This window comes from Talpa occidentalis, unplaced genomic scaffold (genome assembly GCF_014898055.3).
Source record: "Talpa occidentalis isolate TD23 unplaced genomic scaffold, MPIMG_talOcc4v2.1 talOcc4.3, whole genome shotgun sequence".
In the NCBI taxonomy this organism is placed as follows: domain Eukaryota; kingdom Metazoa; phylum Chordata; class Mammalia; order Eulipotyphla; family Talpidae; genus Talpa; species Talpa occidentalis.
Window position 1 is genome coordinate 87,197,828 of NW_023603184.1, and position 19,233 is coordinate 87,217,060.

Sequence of the window (19,233 nt, forward strand, 5' to 3'; positions counted from 1 at the left end):
CTAGAACAAAAGTGAAAAAAAAAGGTTACCATGTAAGACCAAAGCAGTTAACATGAATTCAAGAATCTATCTGGTTATTAAAGGTAACAAGTAAAACTTAATATTAAAACCCACTTAACACTACAGTATATGCATAGTATGCTTAGTAAGTGCTTGTTGAATGAATGAAGAATTTTTATTAATTACCTATCTTAACACAGATGTTAGAATTTATATGTACAATCAAAATTAATAAATGTATTTAAAAGTTTATCATGTTACTTCTAACCTAAATTTATTATTAATTTCTTTAATTTTAATTCAACACTTGTACTTTTCTTCTTTCCTGGAGGAAGACAGTTTTTTCCCCACTATTAGTTACTTCTGATTTTTAATAACTGTATTAGATAAATTTTATAGCAATCTGGTCTTTTAAAAAACTAAGTAAAATATTAAAATTCTAGATCAAAGGTGCTAAAAATTCAAAGTGACTTTACAAAAATACATAAACAAACCTTTTAAGTACAAATCATCAATACTCTCTTCTGGTAAAGAAGTATTTAATGAAACACATTCATGAATATCTGGAAAAAATATTAATTTGGAAGCTTAATCTAGTTTTATCAATGACTGCCATCAAAATCTATGAATACTGGTTACAAAGAATGAATAAAAATCATGAAGTTAGCCTCCACTACCACAGGATTTTGACCCGATGCTGCTCTATGTAGTATGGTCAAACAAAATAATTTTGATTTTAATATGAACAAATCTGAAGAAAACATGGAGGTGAACAAATTATATACAACAATCATAGGTACCGAAACAATATATCCACTTATTCAACAATTTCAAATTAAATGAACAATCTGAGAAATAAGAACAATAAGAAAGAAATAAGCATACTGGTCAATAAAACATTTAAAGACTACTAAAAGTAGTTAAGAATACTCATACACTGAAATTTAATACTTGTGAAAATTAACTCATGAGGTTAAAATACTATTAAAATAAAGTAGCATGGTACTAATGAATTTAACAAAAGAAGTCTTTGGTCTCAAGCACTCGATATTATTTAAACATCATTCAACAAGACCTTGACAGAAATCATGCAACTAAAACTTAGAATACAAGGTCAAATTTTTTTCAGAGGTTCTGATTTGAAAACAGAAGCACTCACTGGTCTCTAAGAACACCCAGACTAAGAGAATTAAAGAAAATAATCAATATACAAAGGGGGTGGAGGGGGAATAGAGCAATCAAATGAGAAGTAGGCTTGTTCCCTCTCCTCCCCATTCCCAACAGATACATCCTCATAATTACTTTTGGTTTGGGCTAATAGCAAAGTAGGTTTGAAATCTTCTTAAGCACTAAGCTATTGATTATAGGGGGACATATGGTAAGTAATAAAGAGAAATAACCAGCTCTTTAAAATAGCCTAAATAGAAAACATATGCAAAAAATAGAACTCTAAGAAAACTTACGAAACTGAAGTTTGAAAAATTAAAAGAAAAATGAATCAAACCATTTTTTCACAAAAATTAAGGGCATTTAGGAGTAAAATTCTCCATCTTCCTTGGTACAAAACAGTAAATTCCCAGGGGCAGCAACTAGCTAAACTTGGTCAACCTAGCAAATATCAACAGATTTTTAAATTATGTACAACTATATATTATGAAAGTAAATATTATAGATTATGAATATAGGTTTAACACCAAACTGATATTAAGCTGAAATAAAAGAACAAAACCAAAAATATGCAATGTATTGTTTCCCATGAAAAGTTATTATAAGAATTTGACAAATTAAGAACTCTTAAGCCCATTTCCCAATGTATGAAGAATCTACTTTGTGGTGAGCAACATGGCGGCGAGGAGACGCTGCGAGTAAGATCTCCCATTAAAAAAAGTGAATAGGGAGGAAAAGCGGCAGGTCCCAGTGAGAAGTGGGACACGGAAGATAAACGGGTGACGCCAGCAAACTACCCAAAGAAGAAACTGGCCATAAAAGAGGACCAGAAGGGAGGGAAGCGCAGAACCCTGCTCCCCTCCCCCGCCCACAGAGGCGGCACTCTCCGACCAGCAGAGAGGAGGAAACAACAAACCAAAACGGCCAACAAGAAAAACGGACGCAGCAAGCGGGACTGTGAGCGGAAAGGAACTATTGCAGCCACCACACCCCGTGAACGGGAGCTGAGGCGAACCCTGCAGGATCCACCGCGGCGGTGAGCTAACGGCTCCGGGCGCCATTAGAGAAGAACAAAGACCCCGGGAGACGCGCACACAGCCCGGGCTGCCAGTAAGCTGGCGCGGAAACGCGGAGTGCTCGGCGCGCTTGAGAAGCAAGTGCAGACCTGGATCGCGGCTGCCCAGGTCCCCGCGCCTGCGACCTAGGCTTGCGGGGAGACGACCTAGGCTTGCGGGGAGACGCGCGGAGGTCCTCACTGAGGTGAAGGTCCCTCCCTGAGTGAGCAGGAACCAGGCGCCCAGGCACGGGAGCGGTGCAAAAGGCGCCATTCCCGCGCCACTGAACTGGGCTACAGCCCCGTCCTGGAACTGAGGGCTTTGAACTGAGACCCGGGGCACGAAAATTCGGGGCGTGGTTTCTCCACGACGGTGGGGCACAAGGCAGACACAGCACCCCAAAGCTGTTGAGGTGTACCCTACCATTCCCGCTCTGTTCTCTGTCCCACGGGGTGGGGGGAGGCGAAAAACAGCCCCCCAAGGACAATAGGAGAGATCTCTGGCGCCACCTAGCGACCAGGAAAAAAAAAAGTCACTAACACCCTATAAAACAGGGCATTTCTTAAGACTGCTTGAAAAGGGCAGAAGGTTTCTGGAGGACCCAGTGGCCAGCCGGGAAGTTATTCCATGCCAGGCCCCTTCCGACCAGCAGTCTGAGCCCACAGAGGGAGCAGGCACCCACGTCCGGGGCAGACCGGGTGCGCAGAAGAGTGTGCCTGAAACCAGAGGCGCAGGGACTGCATCCCGCTTCGCCATTTGAGAACAGGGACATTTCTTCAGTAAAAACTGCCTAAAACCAGCAGAAAGCTCCCCCAGAAGACAGAGATGGCTCCTGGAAGAGCCAGAGGGGAGCGGAGAAGTTCACCCAAGATGTCAGTCAGTCCGAGCAACACAGTGTCCCAACGCATACGACAAATTAGAAAACAGACAGTAGGGAGTAGAAGAACCACACGCAACCTAAAAACTCCTCAGGAAAGAAGCACACCACAAAAAGAAAACCACTCCCCAGATTGCAACGACAGCAACTTGGAAGAACTTCTGAGCCTTCCAGAAAGAGAATTTAAAATTGCCATGATTAAAAAAGTGATAGATCAGAAGAAGGAAATTGAGTCCCTAAAGAGGGAAGTAAGAGAAATGCAGGAGATCAAAGAATTAATGGAGGAACTAAAGAACTCTGGGAAAAGCAATGAAAGCAGAATAGATGAAATGGAAGAACGAATAAGTAATCTTGAAGACACAGAAATAAAAAGAACCAAACAGAAAAGGAAAGAGAAGTACGAAGGAAAAAGAATGAAGAAAGACTTCGGGAACTATCTGACTCCATGAGGAAAGGAAATATAAGAGTTATAGGAATTCCAGAAGGAGAGGAGAGAGATGTAGGAACAGAGAAAATATTCATGGATATAATTGAAGAGAACTTCCCAAATGAGAAGAAGGAGCTGAAAATTGATATACAAGAAGCAAGAAGAACACCAAACTTCCACGACGAAAGGAAAAACACAGCAAGACACATAATAGTAAAGCTCCCAAGAATCCAGGACAAGGAAAAAATAATGAAGCTGACAAGAGGGAAGAATCAGATAACATTCAAAGGAAACCAATCAGGCTGACATCAGACTTCTCTGAAGAAACACTACGGGCAAGGAGAGAGTGGAGGGACATAGTCAACAGACTCCAAGAAAACAGATGCCAACCAAGAATACTCTATCCCGCAAAGCTCTCTTTCCTCCATGAAGAAAGAATATGGACCTTCCCAGACAAAGAGAAACTCCGGAATTTCATTGCGACTAAACCCCACTCCAAAAAATACTACAAGGAATCCTAAAGCCAGAACCTCAGAGGGACGAATAACAACGAAAGAAGACCAAAAAAAAAAAAAAAAAAAAAGTTAAAAGAAGATAATAAATAAAATCAAAGGAAAGACAAACATAATGGCAATACAGATGCTAACATATCAATATTAACTCTAAATGTAAATGGACTAAACTCTTCAATAAAAAGACACAGAGTTGCAGCCTGGATTAAGAAACAAAACCCAACCTTTTGCTGTCTCCAGGAAACACATTTAGCTACAAAAGATAAAAATAGGCTCAAAGTCAAAGGATGGAAAACAATCCTACAAGCAAATGGGCCAAAAAGAAGCAGGAACAGCTATACTTATATCAGATAAAACAGACTTCAAACTCAAAAAAATAAAAAGAGACCCCAATGGTCACTACATTATGATTAAGGGGACAATACTTCAAGAAGAAATAACACTCATTAACATATACTCACCAAACGAAAGAGCACCAAAATATATCAGACAACTGTTGTCCTCTCTGAAAACAGACATCAGAGAAAACACATATGTAGTGGGAGACTTCAACACACCACTATCAACAATGGATAGATCAACAAGACAAAAAATAAGTAAAGAAACTAAAGCTCTAAATAAGGACCTAGAGCATTTGGGCTTAACAGACATCTATAGAACACTAAACCCAAAAAAAACGGAGTACACATTTTTCTCAAGCGCACACGGATCATTCTCCAGGATCGATCACATACTGGGGCACAAGACAAACATCAACAGATACACCAAGATTGAAATCATACCAACCATCTTTTCTGACCACGAAGGCATCAAACTAGAAATAAATCATAAAAAGAAGGCAAGGAACTATCCTACCTCATGGAGATTAAAAGCCACACTACTGGAAGACCACTGGACTAACGAGGAGATCAAAGAAGAAATTAAAAATTCTTTGAATTGAATGACAAGGAGGAACACAATATCCTAAATGTATGGGATGCAGCAAAAGCAGTAATAAGAGGAAAATATATAGCAATAGAAGCTCACATCAAAAAACAAGAAAGAACTCAGAGAAACAACCTAATCTCGAAGCTCAAAGATCTAGAAAAGAACAACAAAAAAACCCCACCAGTAGAAGAAAAGAAATAATAAAAACCAAAGCAGAAATAAATGAAATTGAAACTAAAAAAACAATCCAAAAGATCAATGAAACCAAGAGCTGGTTCTTTGAAAAAATAATAAAATAGACAAACCCCTAGCCAGGCTCACAAAGGAAAAAGGGAGAAAGCACAAATACACAGAATCATAAATGAAAGAGGAGAAATCACAACGGACACAGCAGAAATCAAAAGAATAATCACTAACTACTATGAACAGTTATATGGAAACAAGTTCAACAATCTAGAGGAGATGGACAAATTCCTACAACTCTACAATCACCCAAAGCTAGATAAAGAAGAAATAGAACACCTAACAGACCAATTACAAGCAGCGAAATTGAAATGGTAATTAAAAACCTCCCCAAAAACAAAAGCCCAGGACCTGATGGATTTACAAATGAATTCTACCAAACATTCAGAGACGAATTAGTGCCTATCCTTCACAAACTCTTCCAAAAATTGAGAAGGAAGGGACAATACCAAACACGTTCTATGAAGCCAATATTACACTAATACAAAACCGAATAAGGACAACACAAAAAAGGAAAACTATAGGCCAATCTCCCTAATGAACACTGATGCAAAAATCCTCAATAAAATTTTAGCTATCAGAATCCAACAATGTATCCATAAGATAATTCACCACGACCAAGTTGGATTCATTCCAGGGGCACAAGGATGGTTTAACATCCGAAAATCAATCAACGTTATCCAACACATCAACAAAAAGAAATATAAAACCATATGATAATATCAATAGATGCTGAGAAAGCTTTCGACAAAGTGCAACACCCATTCATGATAAAAGCCCTTGAAATTCTTGGGATACAAGGAACATACCTCAACATCATAAAGGCCATCTATGACAAGCCAACAGCCAGTATCATTCTCAATGGTGAAAAGCTGAAAGCAATTCCATTAAGATCTGGAACAAGACAAGGATGTCCACTCTCACCACTGCTTTTCAATATAATACTGGAAGTCCTAGCCAGAGCAATAAGACAAGAGAAAGACATCCAAGGAATCCAAATAGGAAAAGAAGAAGTCAAACTATCACTATTTGCAGATGATATGATAATATACATAGAGAACCCCAAAATCTCCACAGAAAAACTAATTCAACTCATCAATCAATTCAGTAAAGTGGCAGGATACAAAATCAACACGCAAAAGTCAGTAGCCTTCCTATACACAAACAATAAATCTGAAGAAGAAGAAATCAAAAAAACCACCCCTTTTATTATCGAAACAAAAAAAATCAAATATTTGGGAATAAATCTAACAAAAGAGGTAAAGGACCTATACAAAGAAAACTATAAAACACTGTTAAAAGAAATAGAAGAAGACACAAAGAAATGGAAAGACATCCCCTGCTCATGGATTGGAAGAATAAACATTATTAAAATGGCCATCCTACCAAAAGCAATATACAGATTCAATGCTATTCCAATCAAAATCTCAATGGCATTCTTCAAAGAAATAGAACAATTATTGATGAAATTCATATGGAATCACAAAAACCCCGAATAGCCAAAGCTCTACTGAAAAAAAAAGAAGGAAATGGAGGCATCACACTCCCAGACTTCAAACTATACTACAAAGCCATAATCATCAAAACTGCATGGTATTGGAACACAAGAACAGACATACAGACCAATGGAATCGAATAGAAAATCCAGAAATAAACCCACAGATTTATGGTCAACTAATCTTTGACAAAGGAGCAAAGACTATGCATTGGAGCAAAGAAAGTTTGTTCAATAAATGGTGCTGGGAAAACTGGGTCGCTACATGCAAAAGAATGAAGCTTGACCACTACCTCACACCATACACAAAAATCAACTCAAAATGGATTAAAGAACTAGACATAAGACCTGAAACCATAAAATACATAGAAGGAAATATAGGCGAAACACTACGGGATTTGCACAGCAAAGACATCTTTACAGACACATCACCCAAAGCAGTGATAGTGAAGGCAAAGATAAACAGCTGGGACTACATCAAATTAAAGAGCTTCTGCACAGCAAAGAGACAATAACAAAAACAAAGAGAAACCCACCAACTGGGGGAACATTTTTGCACCCAACACTAATGATAAAGGACTGATCACAAAAATCTGCAAAGAGCTGATGAGACTCAGCAACAACAAAGAAAATAATCCAGTCAAAAAATGGGCAGAAGAGCTAAAAGAAACTTCTCTGAAGAGGAAATGCAAATGGCCAACAGACATATGAAAAAATGTTCAACATCACTTGTAATCAGGGAAATGCAAATCAAAACTACCATGAGATACCATCTCACACCAGTGAGAATGGCACATATTAAAAAAACTAGCAACAACAAATGTTGGCGAGGATGTGGAGAAAAAGGAACTCTTGTGCACTGTTGGTGGGAGTGCAAACTGGTCCAACCACTATGGAGAGCTGTGTGGAGATTTCTGGACCTACTAAACATAGAGCTTCCATATGATCCAGCAATTCCACTCCTAGGTATTTACCCAAAGGACACAGAAACATCAATTCCAAAGAGCACCTGCACTCCTATGTTTATAGCAGCACTGTTTACAATAGCTAAGCTTTGGAAACAACCCAAATGCCCAAAAATAGATGACTGGATCAAGAGATGTGGTACATATATACCATGGAATATTACTCAGCATTCAAAAAGATTAAACACATGCAATTTGCAGCAACATGGATGGCACTGGAAGGGATCATGCTCAGCGAAATAAGCCAAAAGAAAAAGAAAATACCGGATGGTCTCCCTCATAGCAGGAATCTAGAAAACTTAAATAAGGGACCAGGAAAATGAATATAAGAAAGTGAAAATCAAAATCAACAAAAAAACTATGAACCAGAGACACTTTTGGGGGTGAGGGGGCGGGAGGGGAAGGATTGGGGTCAGAATGGGGCGTTTGCAATTGTATGGGGGAATATAAAAATAAAATTTAAAATTAAAAAAAAAAAAAAATCTACTTTGTGGAAATGTTATGATTTGTTTTTCATTAATTTTAGGATAGACACAATACAGAGATGCATGCTTCAACTGGTTGGACTGAAGTTCAATTCTTTCTAACATTGTGCTGACTTAGGACACTCACTCAGTAGCACCATCAATATGAGACTATTAAAAATTTCTAAGTTAATCCCATTTTGAAAAGTTTGGAAAGTTTCCAAAATTTCATTTTGGAAAGTTTCTATAAAAACAAGCATGTGTGTGTCAATTTTTACACTAAATATTTAAGAAATGAAAACAAAAGGTACAGTAATAAATGCAATCTTATCAATGCTATACCAACTAAGTTGTACAAATGTACACTGACAGAGCACTTCTGTAGTAATATGAAAACGAAAGTGGAGATCCTCAATGACACTTCAAAAAGTCCTTCTTTCATAATTATTTTCTGAAGTTTTTCCACATAACCTACCCTTTGTCTAAGTATTAAATGTTAAATTTGGTTGATTTTAAAAATCCACTTTTGCTGCGAGCCTTCAATTACAATAGCCTGATTGCCTTTTTTTACTTGGTTCCTTTGGAATATCCTAAAATCAAATTCTAAAAAGCAAGCATACTCTGCAGAGGTTACTAATACAGTATTTAAAAACAACTGTCTCTTACACCACTAATTTTTCTTATAAACAAATGTGTAAGTGAATGCAAGAAAATTAATCTTTCAATAAATGCAAAAACTATATATTTGAAGGTAAGTAGTCATTCAATTGGAAATAGGAACAAATAACCTTTATAATACCCTTAATAACCCACAGTGGTTGCATTTCAAGCAATGCAATGATTTAATCTTACTTCCTCTGCATTTACAGTTATATGTAAACTCAAGGCATCATTTTTCTGGTATTAGGAATATATAAACAAAATATGGTAATATTTGCACGAAATGTTGCCATACGTAGAATAGAATTTTATCATTTAATAAGTGAATTGCCATTATTCAAAGTTAACTTGCTAAATTCTCAACCTGGTCAGTTTAGAATTGCCGAAGTTTACACTTACCTTTACATTCTAAGGCAATCCAGCTTAATGAAAATCTCATACTACACAGGGAAGCAGCCTAATACAGCTATTAAGTACACTCCAGTCACAACTATCAGAATTGCTACCAACTTGACCACTTACCAGTGCATAAGTTTGGGCTAATTAACTTAACTGGGCCTCCATTTTCTCACCTGTAACATGGGAGAAAATATATTTCTCTGCTAGGATTGTTGTAGGGCTCAAATGGGTCGATACACTTAAGGCACTTACACCTCAAGGCTCAACACGGATAATTTTATTACCATTATTCTCCTTCAACTCATATAATCAAAGTATCTCTTATGTTGTCCCTTCTCATCTATTATTCTCTGTCAGAAGGCACTTCAGTCCTTTAAAGGCATTTAGTAAATGTTGTAAATCTATCATCTTCAGTAGGAATCAACATATTCAACAAAAAGTCAGTCCCAGATTAAACACCATGTTCAGTTCTGGCTCTACAATGTTGCTGTAGAATTTACTTAATTCTCTGGGCCTTTTATACCTACCAAGTTTAATTGGACATCCATCTATCCAACCCACTTATCAAAATCAGGAGGTTTCTGAATTCTCAAAGTTAACACATAAACATGATGATAAAATTAAAATTATTCATAACACAGATCAGTTATCACAATCCTGCTTCCTGGAAACTTAAAAGGTCAAGTAATTAATTTAGTGATCCATAGCCAACTGTCTCTCACTAAACACCTAACTTCTTAAATGAAGATATAGAAAATATAAAGAGAAAACTTCTGGGTATGGATGTGTGACAATCAACTTAGAATTGAATGAAATGAAGTATTTTATTTTTAAAATGCTGAACATACTGAACACACTAAACATATTGACGATGCAAAGTGTACACAATTAAGTCCTAGAAGATTAAATACTTTAATATACAAAACAGGTAAGATTTACTCCCACTCCCTTTCCCTGAAGTCCTTAATACTAGATTCAGTATTATACATATTTAAATTGTTATGTATCTGTCTACATGGGACATTTATTTTTAATCTTCTCAACTGTGGCACCATTAGGACAGAGAGCACATCTCATTATTGCATATATCATTGGTGCAGAGGACAGTTACATGGACATAGCATAAACTCAAACACTGTAGTAGACAACTTTACAATGAGCCTTTATTTCTGTATGAGAAGAGGGTAATTTTTTATTATACTTAATATATAATCAAAAACAATGACCTTGATTACTAAAAAATCTTTCAGAGAACAACTTTCTTCATACCACAAGGAGAAAGAATCTATACCAAATCCATGTTTTCAAGTAGAATCTTGATGCTTGTTAATTGAAAGATAATTTTAAAAACTTTAGCCCAGACAGATCGAGACTAATGAGCAAAATTACAGTTGTAGTCTGAGAATTTGTTCTTAAAAATGTTTTAAAAATTTGTTAAAAAAAAAAAACCCCGTAACACCCAAAGTTTACAATGAGATGAGAATTTCATTAAAAAAAATAATTCAAAGCCTAAGATAAACTATTTCAGTACTTCGGAGTCACCATTTGGGGTCTCCCTGGTGGCACACAGGGGTTAGTGTCAGCATTATTACTATTGCCAGGGAGGTAACCCACATATGGTACAACACACCTCTCCTGTCTTGCTTGCTACTCAGTTTAGCAGTGTATTTCCACAAATCCCTGTGCTCTGATCCCCACTGTCTCTGGTGAGTCCTCTCACCCTTCCCCCCACCTCTGTCCTACCACCCCTCTTCCCCCCCCTTCATCCTTCTACACATAAATAAAGCTTAAAAAAAAGTCACCGGGCCTCCCCTGCTGGCTCAGGCAGTTGAGCACAGTGCTATGAAGCTGTCCGCAGCCTCTGCAGAGCAGGTTCAATCCCAGCCAGCTGGCAACCGGCGAGGTGTCCCACATGGCTCAGCAGACCTCTCCTGTCTCGCCAGCTGCTCCCTTCAGCAGTGTATTTCAGTCAGTCTGCCTGTTCTGTTTCCCACTCTGTCTGTGGTGAATCCTCTCTCCCTCCCGCGCATCTGGCCTGTACCCCGGTTCTTGTATAAAAATAAATAAGTCTTTAAAAAAAAAATTTTAAAAAAAGTCATCATTTGCTTGCATATTGGGTTTTTTAAGAGACATGGATAACAGCATCAGTCAGATTTAAGGAAGATTCAGATTTCTGCTTTTAGTGCAATGCAATCAGTAAGAAAGAAGCAGTCAGAAGCAGATTTTCTTTCAAGCCCATCAGGCAAAATACCACATCTTTACTAACAACTAATTACAATTAACCTTTTCTTAAATAAGCAAAAGAAATGCATGATTAGTTTGATGAGATACAGAAAGAACACAAACATTAAAGATTCATTACTAACTTTTCAAATGTTCAGCAGTATTTTGACAGTAGTAAGGAGATAAGAAAACAAAAGTTTAGACAGGCAACTGAGGAATGTATATAAGTTGCTTGAGTCAGGGTATGTACAGCATTCTAACACTAACACCATAACCAAGAGACTAAAATATCTATTTACTAAAACAAATGAGACAGCAATCTATTTATTCCTACTTAAAACTTTGACAATGCAAATCTATTATCTCTCTAAGTAAAAATAAACTTAAAACCCCAGGGTACAACTATGGGATATACACAGATACTAAATCTTTATTAATTATAACTGGAAGTATTGTCATTCAAATTTTTAACAAACCCAACTAAAAATCAACAGATTTTCTTGTTGAAATCTGTCCCCTTTCCTTTCTGATCCCACTACCTAATAAATATTTGTTGTACTTCATTTGTATGCGTTAATATTAACTTATTTGGAAGTTGCCCTTTCCCTTTTAAAGAGCAGACTAAATGGATAAAGTGTACTCAATTCAGCATTTCTCCACAGAAAGCTAACCCCATGTAATGAGCTAGACAAAGCACCCCACCCAAAAAACCCAAAACCAAACAAACAAAAAACCCCAAAACCCAAAAACAAAAAAACATAACAGTGGTAAGGGAGACTGGGGAAATGGAAGATGGCCAAATAAAACTAAGAGATACTAAATAACACAGCTTTAAAAGGCTTCTGCAAGAGTTCCCAACATCTTAAGTAAATACTGTGACCAGTCAATCTCCAAGAGTGGGGAGGAGGTACAGTTCATTCTTCCAAATTTACATGGTCTTCTTAGATCTTCCCAGCAATCCCACCTGCACCCCCCCCCATTCTTAGAAACACCACTCTAGCTAAAAGTTTGAATAGATGAATTCTTTTTTAATGAACTGCTATCTAAAGATAACGAAAATAAATATATTAAAATCTAGCCAAAAATTTATATAAATACATTTGGTTTGGGTCAGTTTTTTAGAGTACTTGTGCTTAAGTAATAAAAAAAGCATAAAGTTACTGAGATTCAAGAATTGTAGCAGATAACCTTTAAGAAGTCTTTTTGTCACTAGCTAAAAAAATGTCCAATTCAATGGCATGGCATGGATTCTGTAAAAACCCAATCATAAGGGTAATTCAAATGTAAAAGCAACAAATCAATTTGTCAAATTGGTGAGATTTGACAATCTAAGATACTATGAATTTCTCTAGGGTATGAAAAAATCCGTGGTAGAATATAAAGAGATGATCATCAATAGTCATACTGATACATTTGCCTGTAATTCAAAATGAACAGAAATAGGTATTCTAGTTTAATTCACCAAACAAAAACTAAATATTTCGTATTACTTATCTTTCACTTTTGTCAAATGAAAAAGCCACAGTGAAGAGACAGACACGAAAAACAATACTGGTAACAATGTAAAGTCACAAGCAACCACTGAAAACATGTAACATCCACTTACTTCTGGCTTATATCAAAGACCAGTATCTTTGTTTCATTCATTCAACAAGTATTTTTACTGAGCATCCAAGATGTGCCAAGAACTGCTCAGCACAGACTTCTTAAAAAGTACAGAACATAGTGCCTGCCCTCTAAGAGCTTACAATCTATTACTTTTGTGGAAGACAAAGCAAGTAAGAAACTATAAAAACAAGTTAATAACTAAGTGACTAAATAAGTGAACAGTTAAGGAGTTATAGACAGATTACAAATTATCAGACTTCAGTAATCTGAAGGACTGGTATATACTGGACAAAGTTACTGCTGAGGACCTCTTGGAGAAGGATGGATTAAAGTGGCAGAACTTACATAAAGTTCATGGAGGGCAGAAGGATAAGATCAATGTGAGCTCAGTCATAAACTGATATAATTACTCAAGGTAGCATGAAAATATCAGCTTGGGTTCAAAGTAAGAATGTGAACACATGCAGTCAGAATCATGCTCTGAACTGTACTATGGAAGTCCTTGAAAATTAAGCTGTGGAATTTGGATATTATCCTGCAGGCACAGAGAAACACTGGAGGTTCTACGGCAAAGAAGAAACTCTAAAAGCATTGGGGTGAGGGGGATGCCTTGAAACAAGTACTACAGCTCAAAAGTTAAGCATATATAAGGCACAGGAGGGTAATAACTGGGCTCAGATGGCAGCAGCAATATAATTAAAGTATGATGTTTAAAGTCTTGCTCAACAAAGAAATAAAAATCAAATTTATTTGTAAAGAGCAATTATTCATGTATTAGTTTATACACCAAATGCAAAAGAAAAGGAACTGAATAGTTAGAATTAGGGAGGCAATACTAAAATTATTTTCTGTTCTTTTATTTCCATACTGTCCTACAAAATCTCTTACATACATCACATACTTTTCTTATCAAATGATCAGAACTGAACCATTATCTGTTACAGCTGATAGGGATGTTAACTCTTTTATTCTTCTGTACTGATTAAAAGAAAATTAAAAAAAGAAAAATGTCCATTAGCAGGAATCTTTTGGATGTAAGTGAAGGCAAAACCATCTTTGGTAAAGATGGCAGGACTTGCATGTCCTTTGTGTAGAAAGAGCAAAGGAGTGAGATGTACAAATGGAGGAAGAGGATGACCCCATACATCATTTTACCCCAAAGCAAATATCTACTGGAAAATTTTGAGCATTACCACCAAGCAGGTAAATTGCTTTATTAACACAGTTTTCTAACCAGTAACAGACCATTACTTAACTCAGAGACCATGAAAAGGTTGTTTCAGATCTAAGATCCAATAATTTTGTAGAATTAGCACCTTTCCCACTGAAATTAATATATGATAAGAGGTAAATTTACCCTAATAATAGATAATTGAGATAAACTTGAAAGAAATACTAACCTCCATTTGATGACTTCCAAATACTTTCTACTAATATTGAATTCTATAAAGGACATTCTCCTGAATTTAAAAAAAGAACAAAGAATATACCACTTTCTTTAAATAACTGCTGCGCTCGAAAAACTATGACCTCTGGCTTCAGCAGTTTGTTATTTTTGTCTAATCTGTATATTAGTTTACGAACAAGTCTTAAAATTTCAAGCCACATTCAGTAACATTCCAAAAACTGTAATTATTTACCAGATAAGACTACTACCAATTTTAATCTTCAGCCAGTCCCAGAATAAGATCTTAATGTGAGCTAGGCGATATGTGTGAAGATTCCATAACCTTTAGCCCCAATGTCCAAAGAATGTGTGAATCATCTTTTTGAAATTGGTTGGTGAAACCCTACCAACCTCGCATCAATCGCTGTAGTGAACTATATAGGCACCCTGCTTCTGATCATTATCTTCTGACTATTTACTGTTCATTAAAACTTCTGGAGAGTGGCCAGACAGAAGAAATGATACAGAAAAAAGCAACAATTTTACTAAGAATTAACTCCTACTTTAAAAGTAGTTTTCATTGTTACAAAAATTGTTTCTAGTTTATTTAACATTTCCATGCCCTCTTAGTCTGTCATTGAAGCTAAAGTAAGAATTAGTTTTACCAAATTTAAGTCCTATTTTTGTTAGATATTAAAAGAGAAAAACAAGAGAATAATCTAAGTTTAAGGGGAAAAAAAAAGTGCATTCTCTTGGGGCCCTCAGAGCTGAAATCATTCTATGACATCCATTTCATTATCCTAACAGAAACCAATAGGAGAAACAGACTTCTAAACATCTAAGTTGTCAGGTATATTTAAGGGCACATGGCATATATTGGTCTAGGGAAAAAAGTAGAAGAAAACCACAAGACAAAATTCAGAGTATCTGAATGGATGTGTACCAATTAGTAAGTAATCCTCCTGGGAAAATGGTCACTGATACTGCTAAAGAAAGGGCCACAGTGCAAAATGTGAACAATTTTTGTGTCATGAGATACACTAGTGTACTTAAAAAAAAAAATAAAGTCTGCATTTTACTAGATATGACTAGCTGGAATCTGGGTTTTTGGTAGTGCAAAAGCACCATTACAGCAAGGGTAAGCAGGTCAATCCCTTGCAAAACTTACCTTGATTGGCCCAATGGAAACAGAAGGCCCCAGAAAAGAGAGAAGCATCTGGCAGTAGCAAATTGTTTTATTTTATCTTTCTGTGGAAAGAAACTAATTTTAAATAAGAACCAGAGCATTTAAAGAATAAATATTTTTAAAGCTCATTATCTAGTTAGAGCAGCTCTACTAAGAAAACAAGAGCTCCTTTCTGCTTAGAGATGGAAAGAAACAGAAGAGGAATCAAGGTTGTTTTTCCATCAGTAGGGAGTTTTAAAAGTTGTGCTATGCTAGAATAACAATAAATGGTTCTCTTTTAAACAACTCCTACAGACATAATCTTTTGGGCCTGGTGCCTTTGAATAGAGATTTATATATAAAAGGGGTATATTCCAAGTAAAAAAGAAAACCACTTGACAGTTAAGTCCAATCCTTAGGTTAAATGAAAAGAGAAACACAAAGAAAGCTCCGTTTCTACTACAATTTCACCAATAAATTTAACTGAACACTTTGAAGATTATCAAAGTAAAAAAGTATAATCAGCGAAAAGCATACCTAATTGACTGGTTTTCCAAAATAGTTGGTTAGCTTAAATTTTTTTATGATTTATTGAGATACTCAAATGGAAAGAACCCAGTCACCTAAGGATTTATGTATTACAGAATCTCACAAGGGACATAAAACTAGTAAGAGTAACTAACTGAACCTGTTACGTTTCTTGGATGCTTCTTTAAGAACTCAGTTCTACTGAATTCACTGAGTCAGCATTACCACCTTTTGATTCAAATCACTCCCAAAAATGTCGATTTACAATTTATGCTGGCGATGGAAGGGACAGCTCAAATGCAGGAGTGCAGAAGCAATAAGCATTAAACACAAACAAAAACATCCAACAAAATAGTGTAAGTGAAAAATGAACTCTCCATTTGGCACTGTCCTAGGAAGAATCAAGTTAGAATAGATCCCTCCCCAACTCCATCCCCACCACATGATCACACACACATAAACCCATGTAAATTACTTCAGGAATAAAAGCCATCCTAAGTCAAAGGCCTACACAACTGCTATTTCAGAGTCTATGCATTTACGGGGTCCATTGACATAAGTTATGTTGATCTATCAGATAATATTTACTCTTTAAATGTTAATTCAAATGACAGACTGGGGGGAGGGGAGTCATTAAACTAAAAAGCTTGAAGGCACAATTACTTTTAAATAAAAAAATTAGTTTTGCTGCAGTAGAAAGTAGATCTTTTACACAGAAGGCTTATTATATTCAAAATTTTGTTAGTGTCATGATTCAACATTTGACTTATTTGAAAACATTATTTTGGCATAACTAATCCTTAACAGCTTTAAGTATTGACCCAGATTTTGAAATCTTGACACGATACCACAAGCAAACATAAATAAATACAAAATAAAACAAAAACATTCTTACTTGTCCCATTGGTGGCCCTCCCATAGGGGGCATCATTTGTGGCATCATTCCGTGAGGTACAGGAGGCATATTCGCTCTCTGACCCATAGGGTGCATTCCCATTGGGGCATAATGCATTCCAGGATGCCCCATCTGAAAAATGGGGACAGTTTAAAAATTAACAATTCACAATAAATGTTTCTCAAAAATCTGATTTCTACATATCAGTTACCTGCAGTGGCAGGTGTTATTAGGCTTGTGTGATTCAATTATCGGATTAGCTTATATTTTCTTGCCTTAAAATGCACTACACCTGTATTTAAAATGAGCTTGCAACTGAGCAAATTCCAGAACAAACCGCAAAAGTTAAAAAATCATTACCGGACAACTAAGTCTTTTTTTTTTTTTTTTTTTTTTTTTTTTTTGGTGAAGCATCCTGATTGGCTTGATGAGCTCGGAAGAAACGCATGGGACAGCCGATTTAAAAACTGGTATAGTAGAAACCACAACTTTATCCTGTTTCACACAGACTTAACACTGTTAGCTTCGTTATTTTATAATGGCACTTATTCTTAAAATTATTTCCAAACTGCTTTTTAAACTTCAAAACTCTGAATTTGCCCCATTAACTCAGACCGGGTGCTGGTCTTATAAAACACAAACAGTAGGGGCAAACAACAAACAGCGAAAACATTTCACTCCTAACAAATGAATGTACTCCCTAACAGACTCTCTAACATATAAAATTACTTTGGCCCCTAAAACATTTTCAAATACTAGAGTGTGTCATTCAGACACTGTAAGTAAACAACTAATCCACCCATTTCAGTGAGCTTTTAAAAGACAACTACTTTCTTCACCTGTATGTCCATTGTTCCAGGTCTTAAAACCAGGTACTTATAACCTGCCAATTCTCCCAACAGGCCGCCTCCACTCCCTCGGTCGACACGACTACAACCCATGAAAACGGATTTTGGTTGCTTGTTTGAAGTGTCCAAAATCAAGTCTCCGCTTCCTCTTCCCGGCCAAATCGGGCCTACCTCTCCAAGACGTTCAGCCCGCCCAGGGCCCAGCACCTCCACCACGCATCTGTCTAGGCCAAGCCCACTGGGAACTTCCAGGGTCCCACAACCTTCCCTTTGTGCATCCCGCCCTCCGTTTCTCTCCCTGGGAACGTATCCCACCATCTCGAGTTCTTTCTTCGTCCACTCTCATCTTCTTCTCCTTTTGGAGAAAGCTTCCTGTCTCTCTGACTCCGTTTTTCATTGTGCCGCTTTCCCCTGCCCCACCGATCCCTTACCGAGGGCCGTCTCCTCAGGAAGCCGTCAGCAGAGACCCAAGAGCTGGAGGACAGGCTTGAGCCGGACAATCTCCGCTCCCCGTCCCCGGTACCCCGCGAGGGAGGATGGCTCTCCATTTCACTCACCATGAGGCCTCCACGCTCGGCTCCCGTCCCCGGCCTCATCGTCGGGCTCAGACTGCTCCGCCGGCGGCCACTGCCGCTACACATACCAACAAGAAGCGATCTGAGTGGCTGGCGCCCGCTAGGGCCAAAGGTTAAAGGCTGCCCGGCGCTACGGGGTGGGATCAGCGGGGCCAATAAACTGACAGGCTTTGCCGCTGTCCAATCAGAGTGCACCTCCGTCACGCAGCTCTGCGGCGATTCGCCCCCAGCCTCAGCCTCAGTCGGCGTCGCCTGCATGGAGGGGGGGGAGGGGGACGGAGGAAGTTTCTGCGCCGAACCGTCTGCCGGGAAAACTCCACCAACTTCCCCCGGGGAAGGGAAGATAATCGTGTACCAGCCTCCCGAGCTTAGACCGCCTCACCCCGTACAGGGTGGGATAGTGGGAGCCTGCCACCTTCACACCCCCGCCGGAGTTACTTACGCCCCACAAACCTGAGGCCGCCAGGGGTGGGTGGGGTGAGGTAGGGTGGGGGTGGGGCAAGCAGCTTCTAGCTTTAGAGGTGGCCCCGGCCGGGAGCGCGCGCGCGCAGTGCTCGAGGCGGAGGGCGGGGGCTGGAAAGCCAAGAGGAGGGCTCTAAAGGAGATTCGAGTTCCGTAGGCACCGGCCGGAGAGCGCGCGCTCGGGAGAAGTGGGGAGGAGGCGTGTCGAGTGGCGCGGAGGGAAGGTGTGATGGGGCGGGGAGAGCAAGGCGGCGGAGAGGTAGGGATGGGCAGTTAAGGCGAGGCCAGAGCTCCGCATGGTGAGCTGTTGCTATCTAAGGAGGCCGGGGGCGAGCGCCAACGTAGCGGGAA

The 19,233-nt window shown here is 38.1% G+C and overlaps 1 protein-coding gene and 1 long non-coding RNA gene across 6 annotated transcripts in view; one reads left to right on the plus strand and one right to left on the minus strand.

Moving 5' to 3' along the window:
* Positions 1-19,072, minus strand: part of PRPF40A (pre-mRNA processing factor 40 homolog A) — a 53,577-nt gene extending 34,505 nt beyond the window's left edge. The window contains exons 1-2 of one of the 5 annotated variants that reach the window (XM_037523339.2): positions 18,403-19,072; positions 16,998-17,129 (exon numbers count right to left, since the gene is read on the minus strand). In XM_037523339.2, coding sequence (XP_037379236.2) covers positions 16,998-17,129; positions 18,403-18,678 — 408 coding nt within the window. In that variant the 5' untranslated portion in view covers positions 18,679-19,072. Of the gene's footprint in view, positions 1-15,577; positions 15,679-16,997; positions 17,130-18,276 lie in introns of those variants that run through there. The other 4 variants (XM_037523334.2, XM_037523335.2, XM_037523338.2 and 1 more) reach the window with 4 other exon arrangements.
* LOC129146635 (uncharacterized) lies at positions 2-18,335 on the plus strand. The gene is made up of 3 exons (XR_008553564.1): positions 2-83; positions 17,409-17,467; positions 17,900-18,335. It is a non-coding gene; the product is annotated as an uncharacterized LOC129146635 (long non-coding RNA).
* Positions 19,073-19,233: the final 161 nt, after the last annotated feature.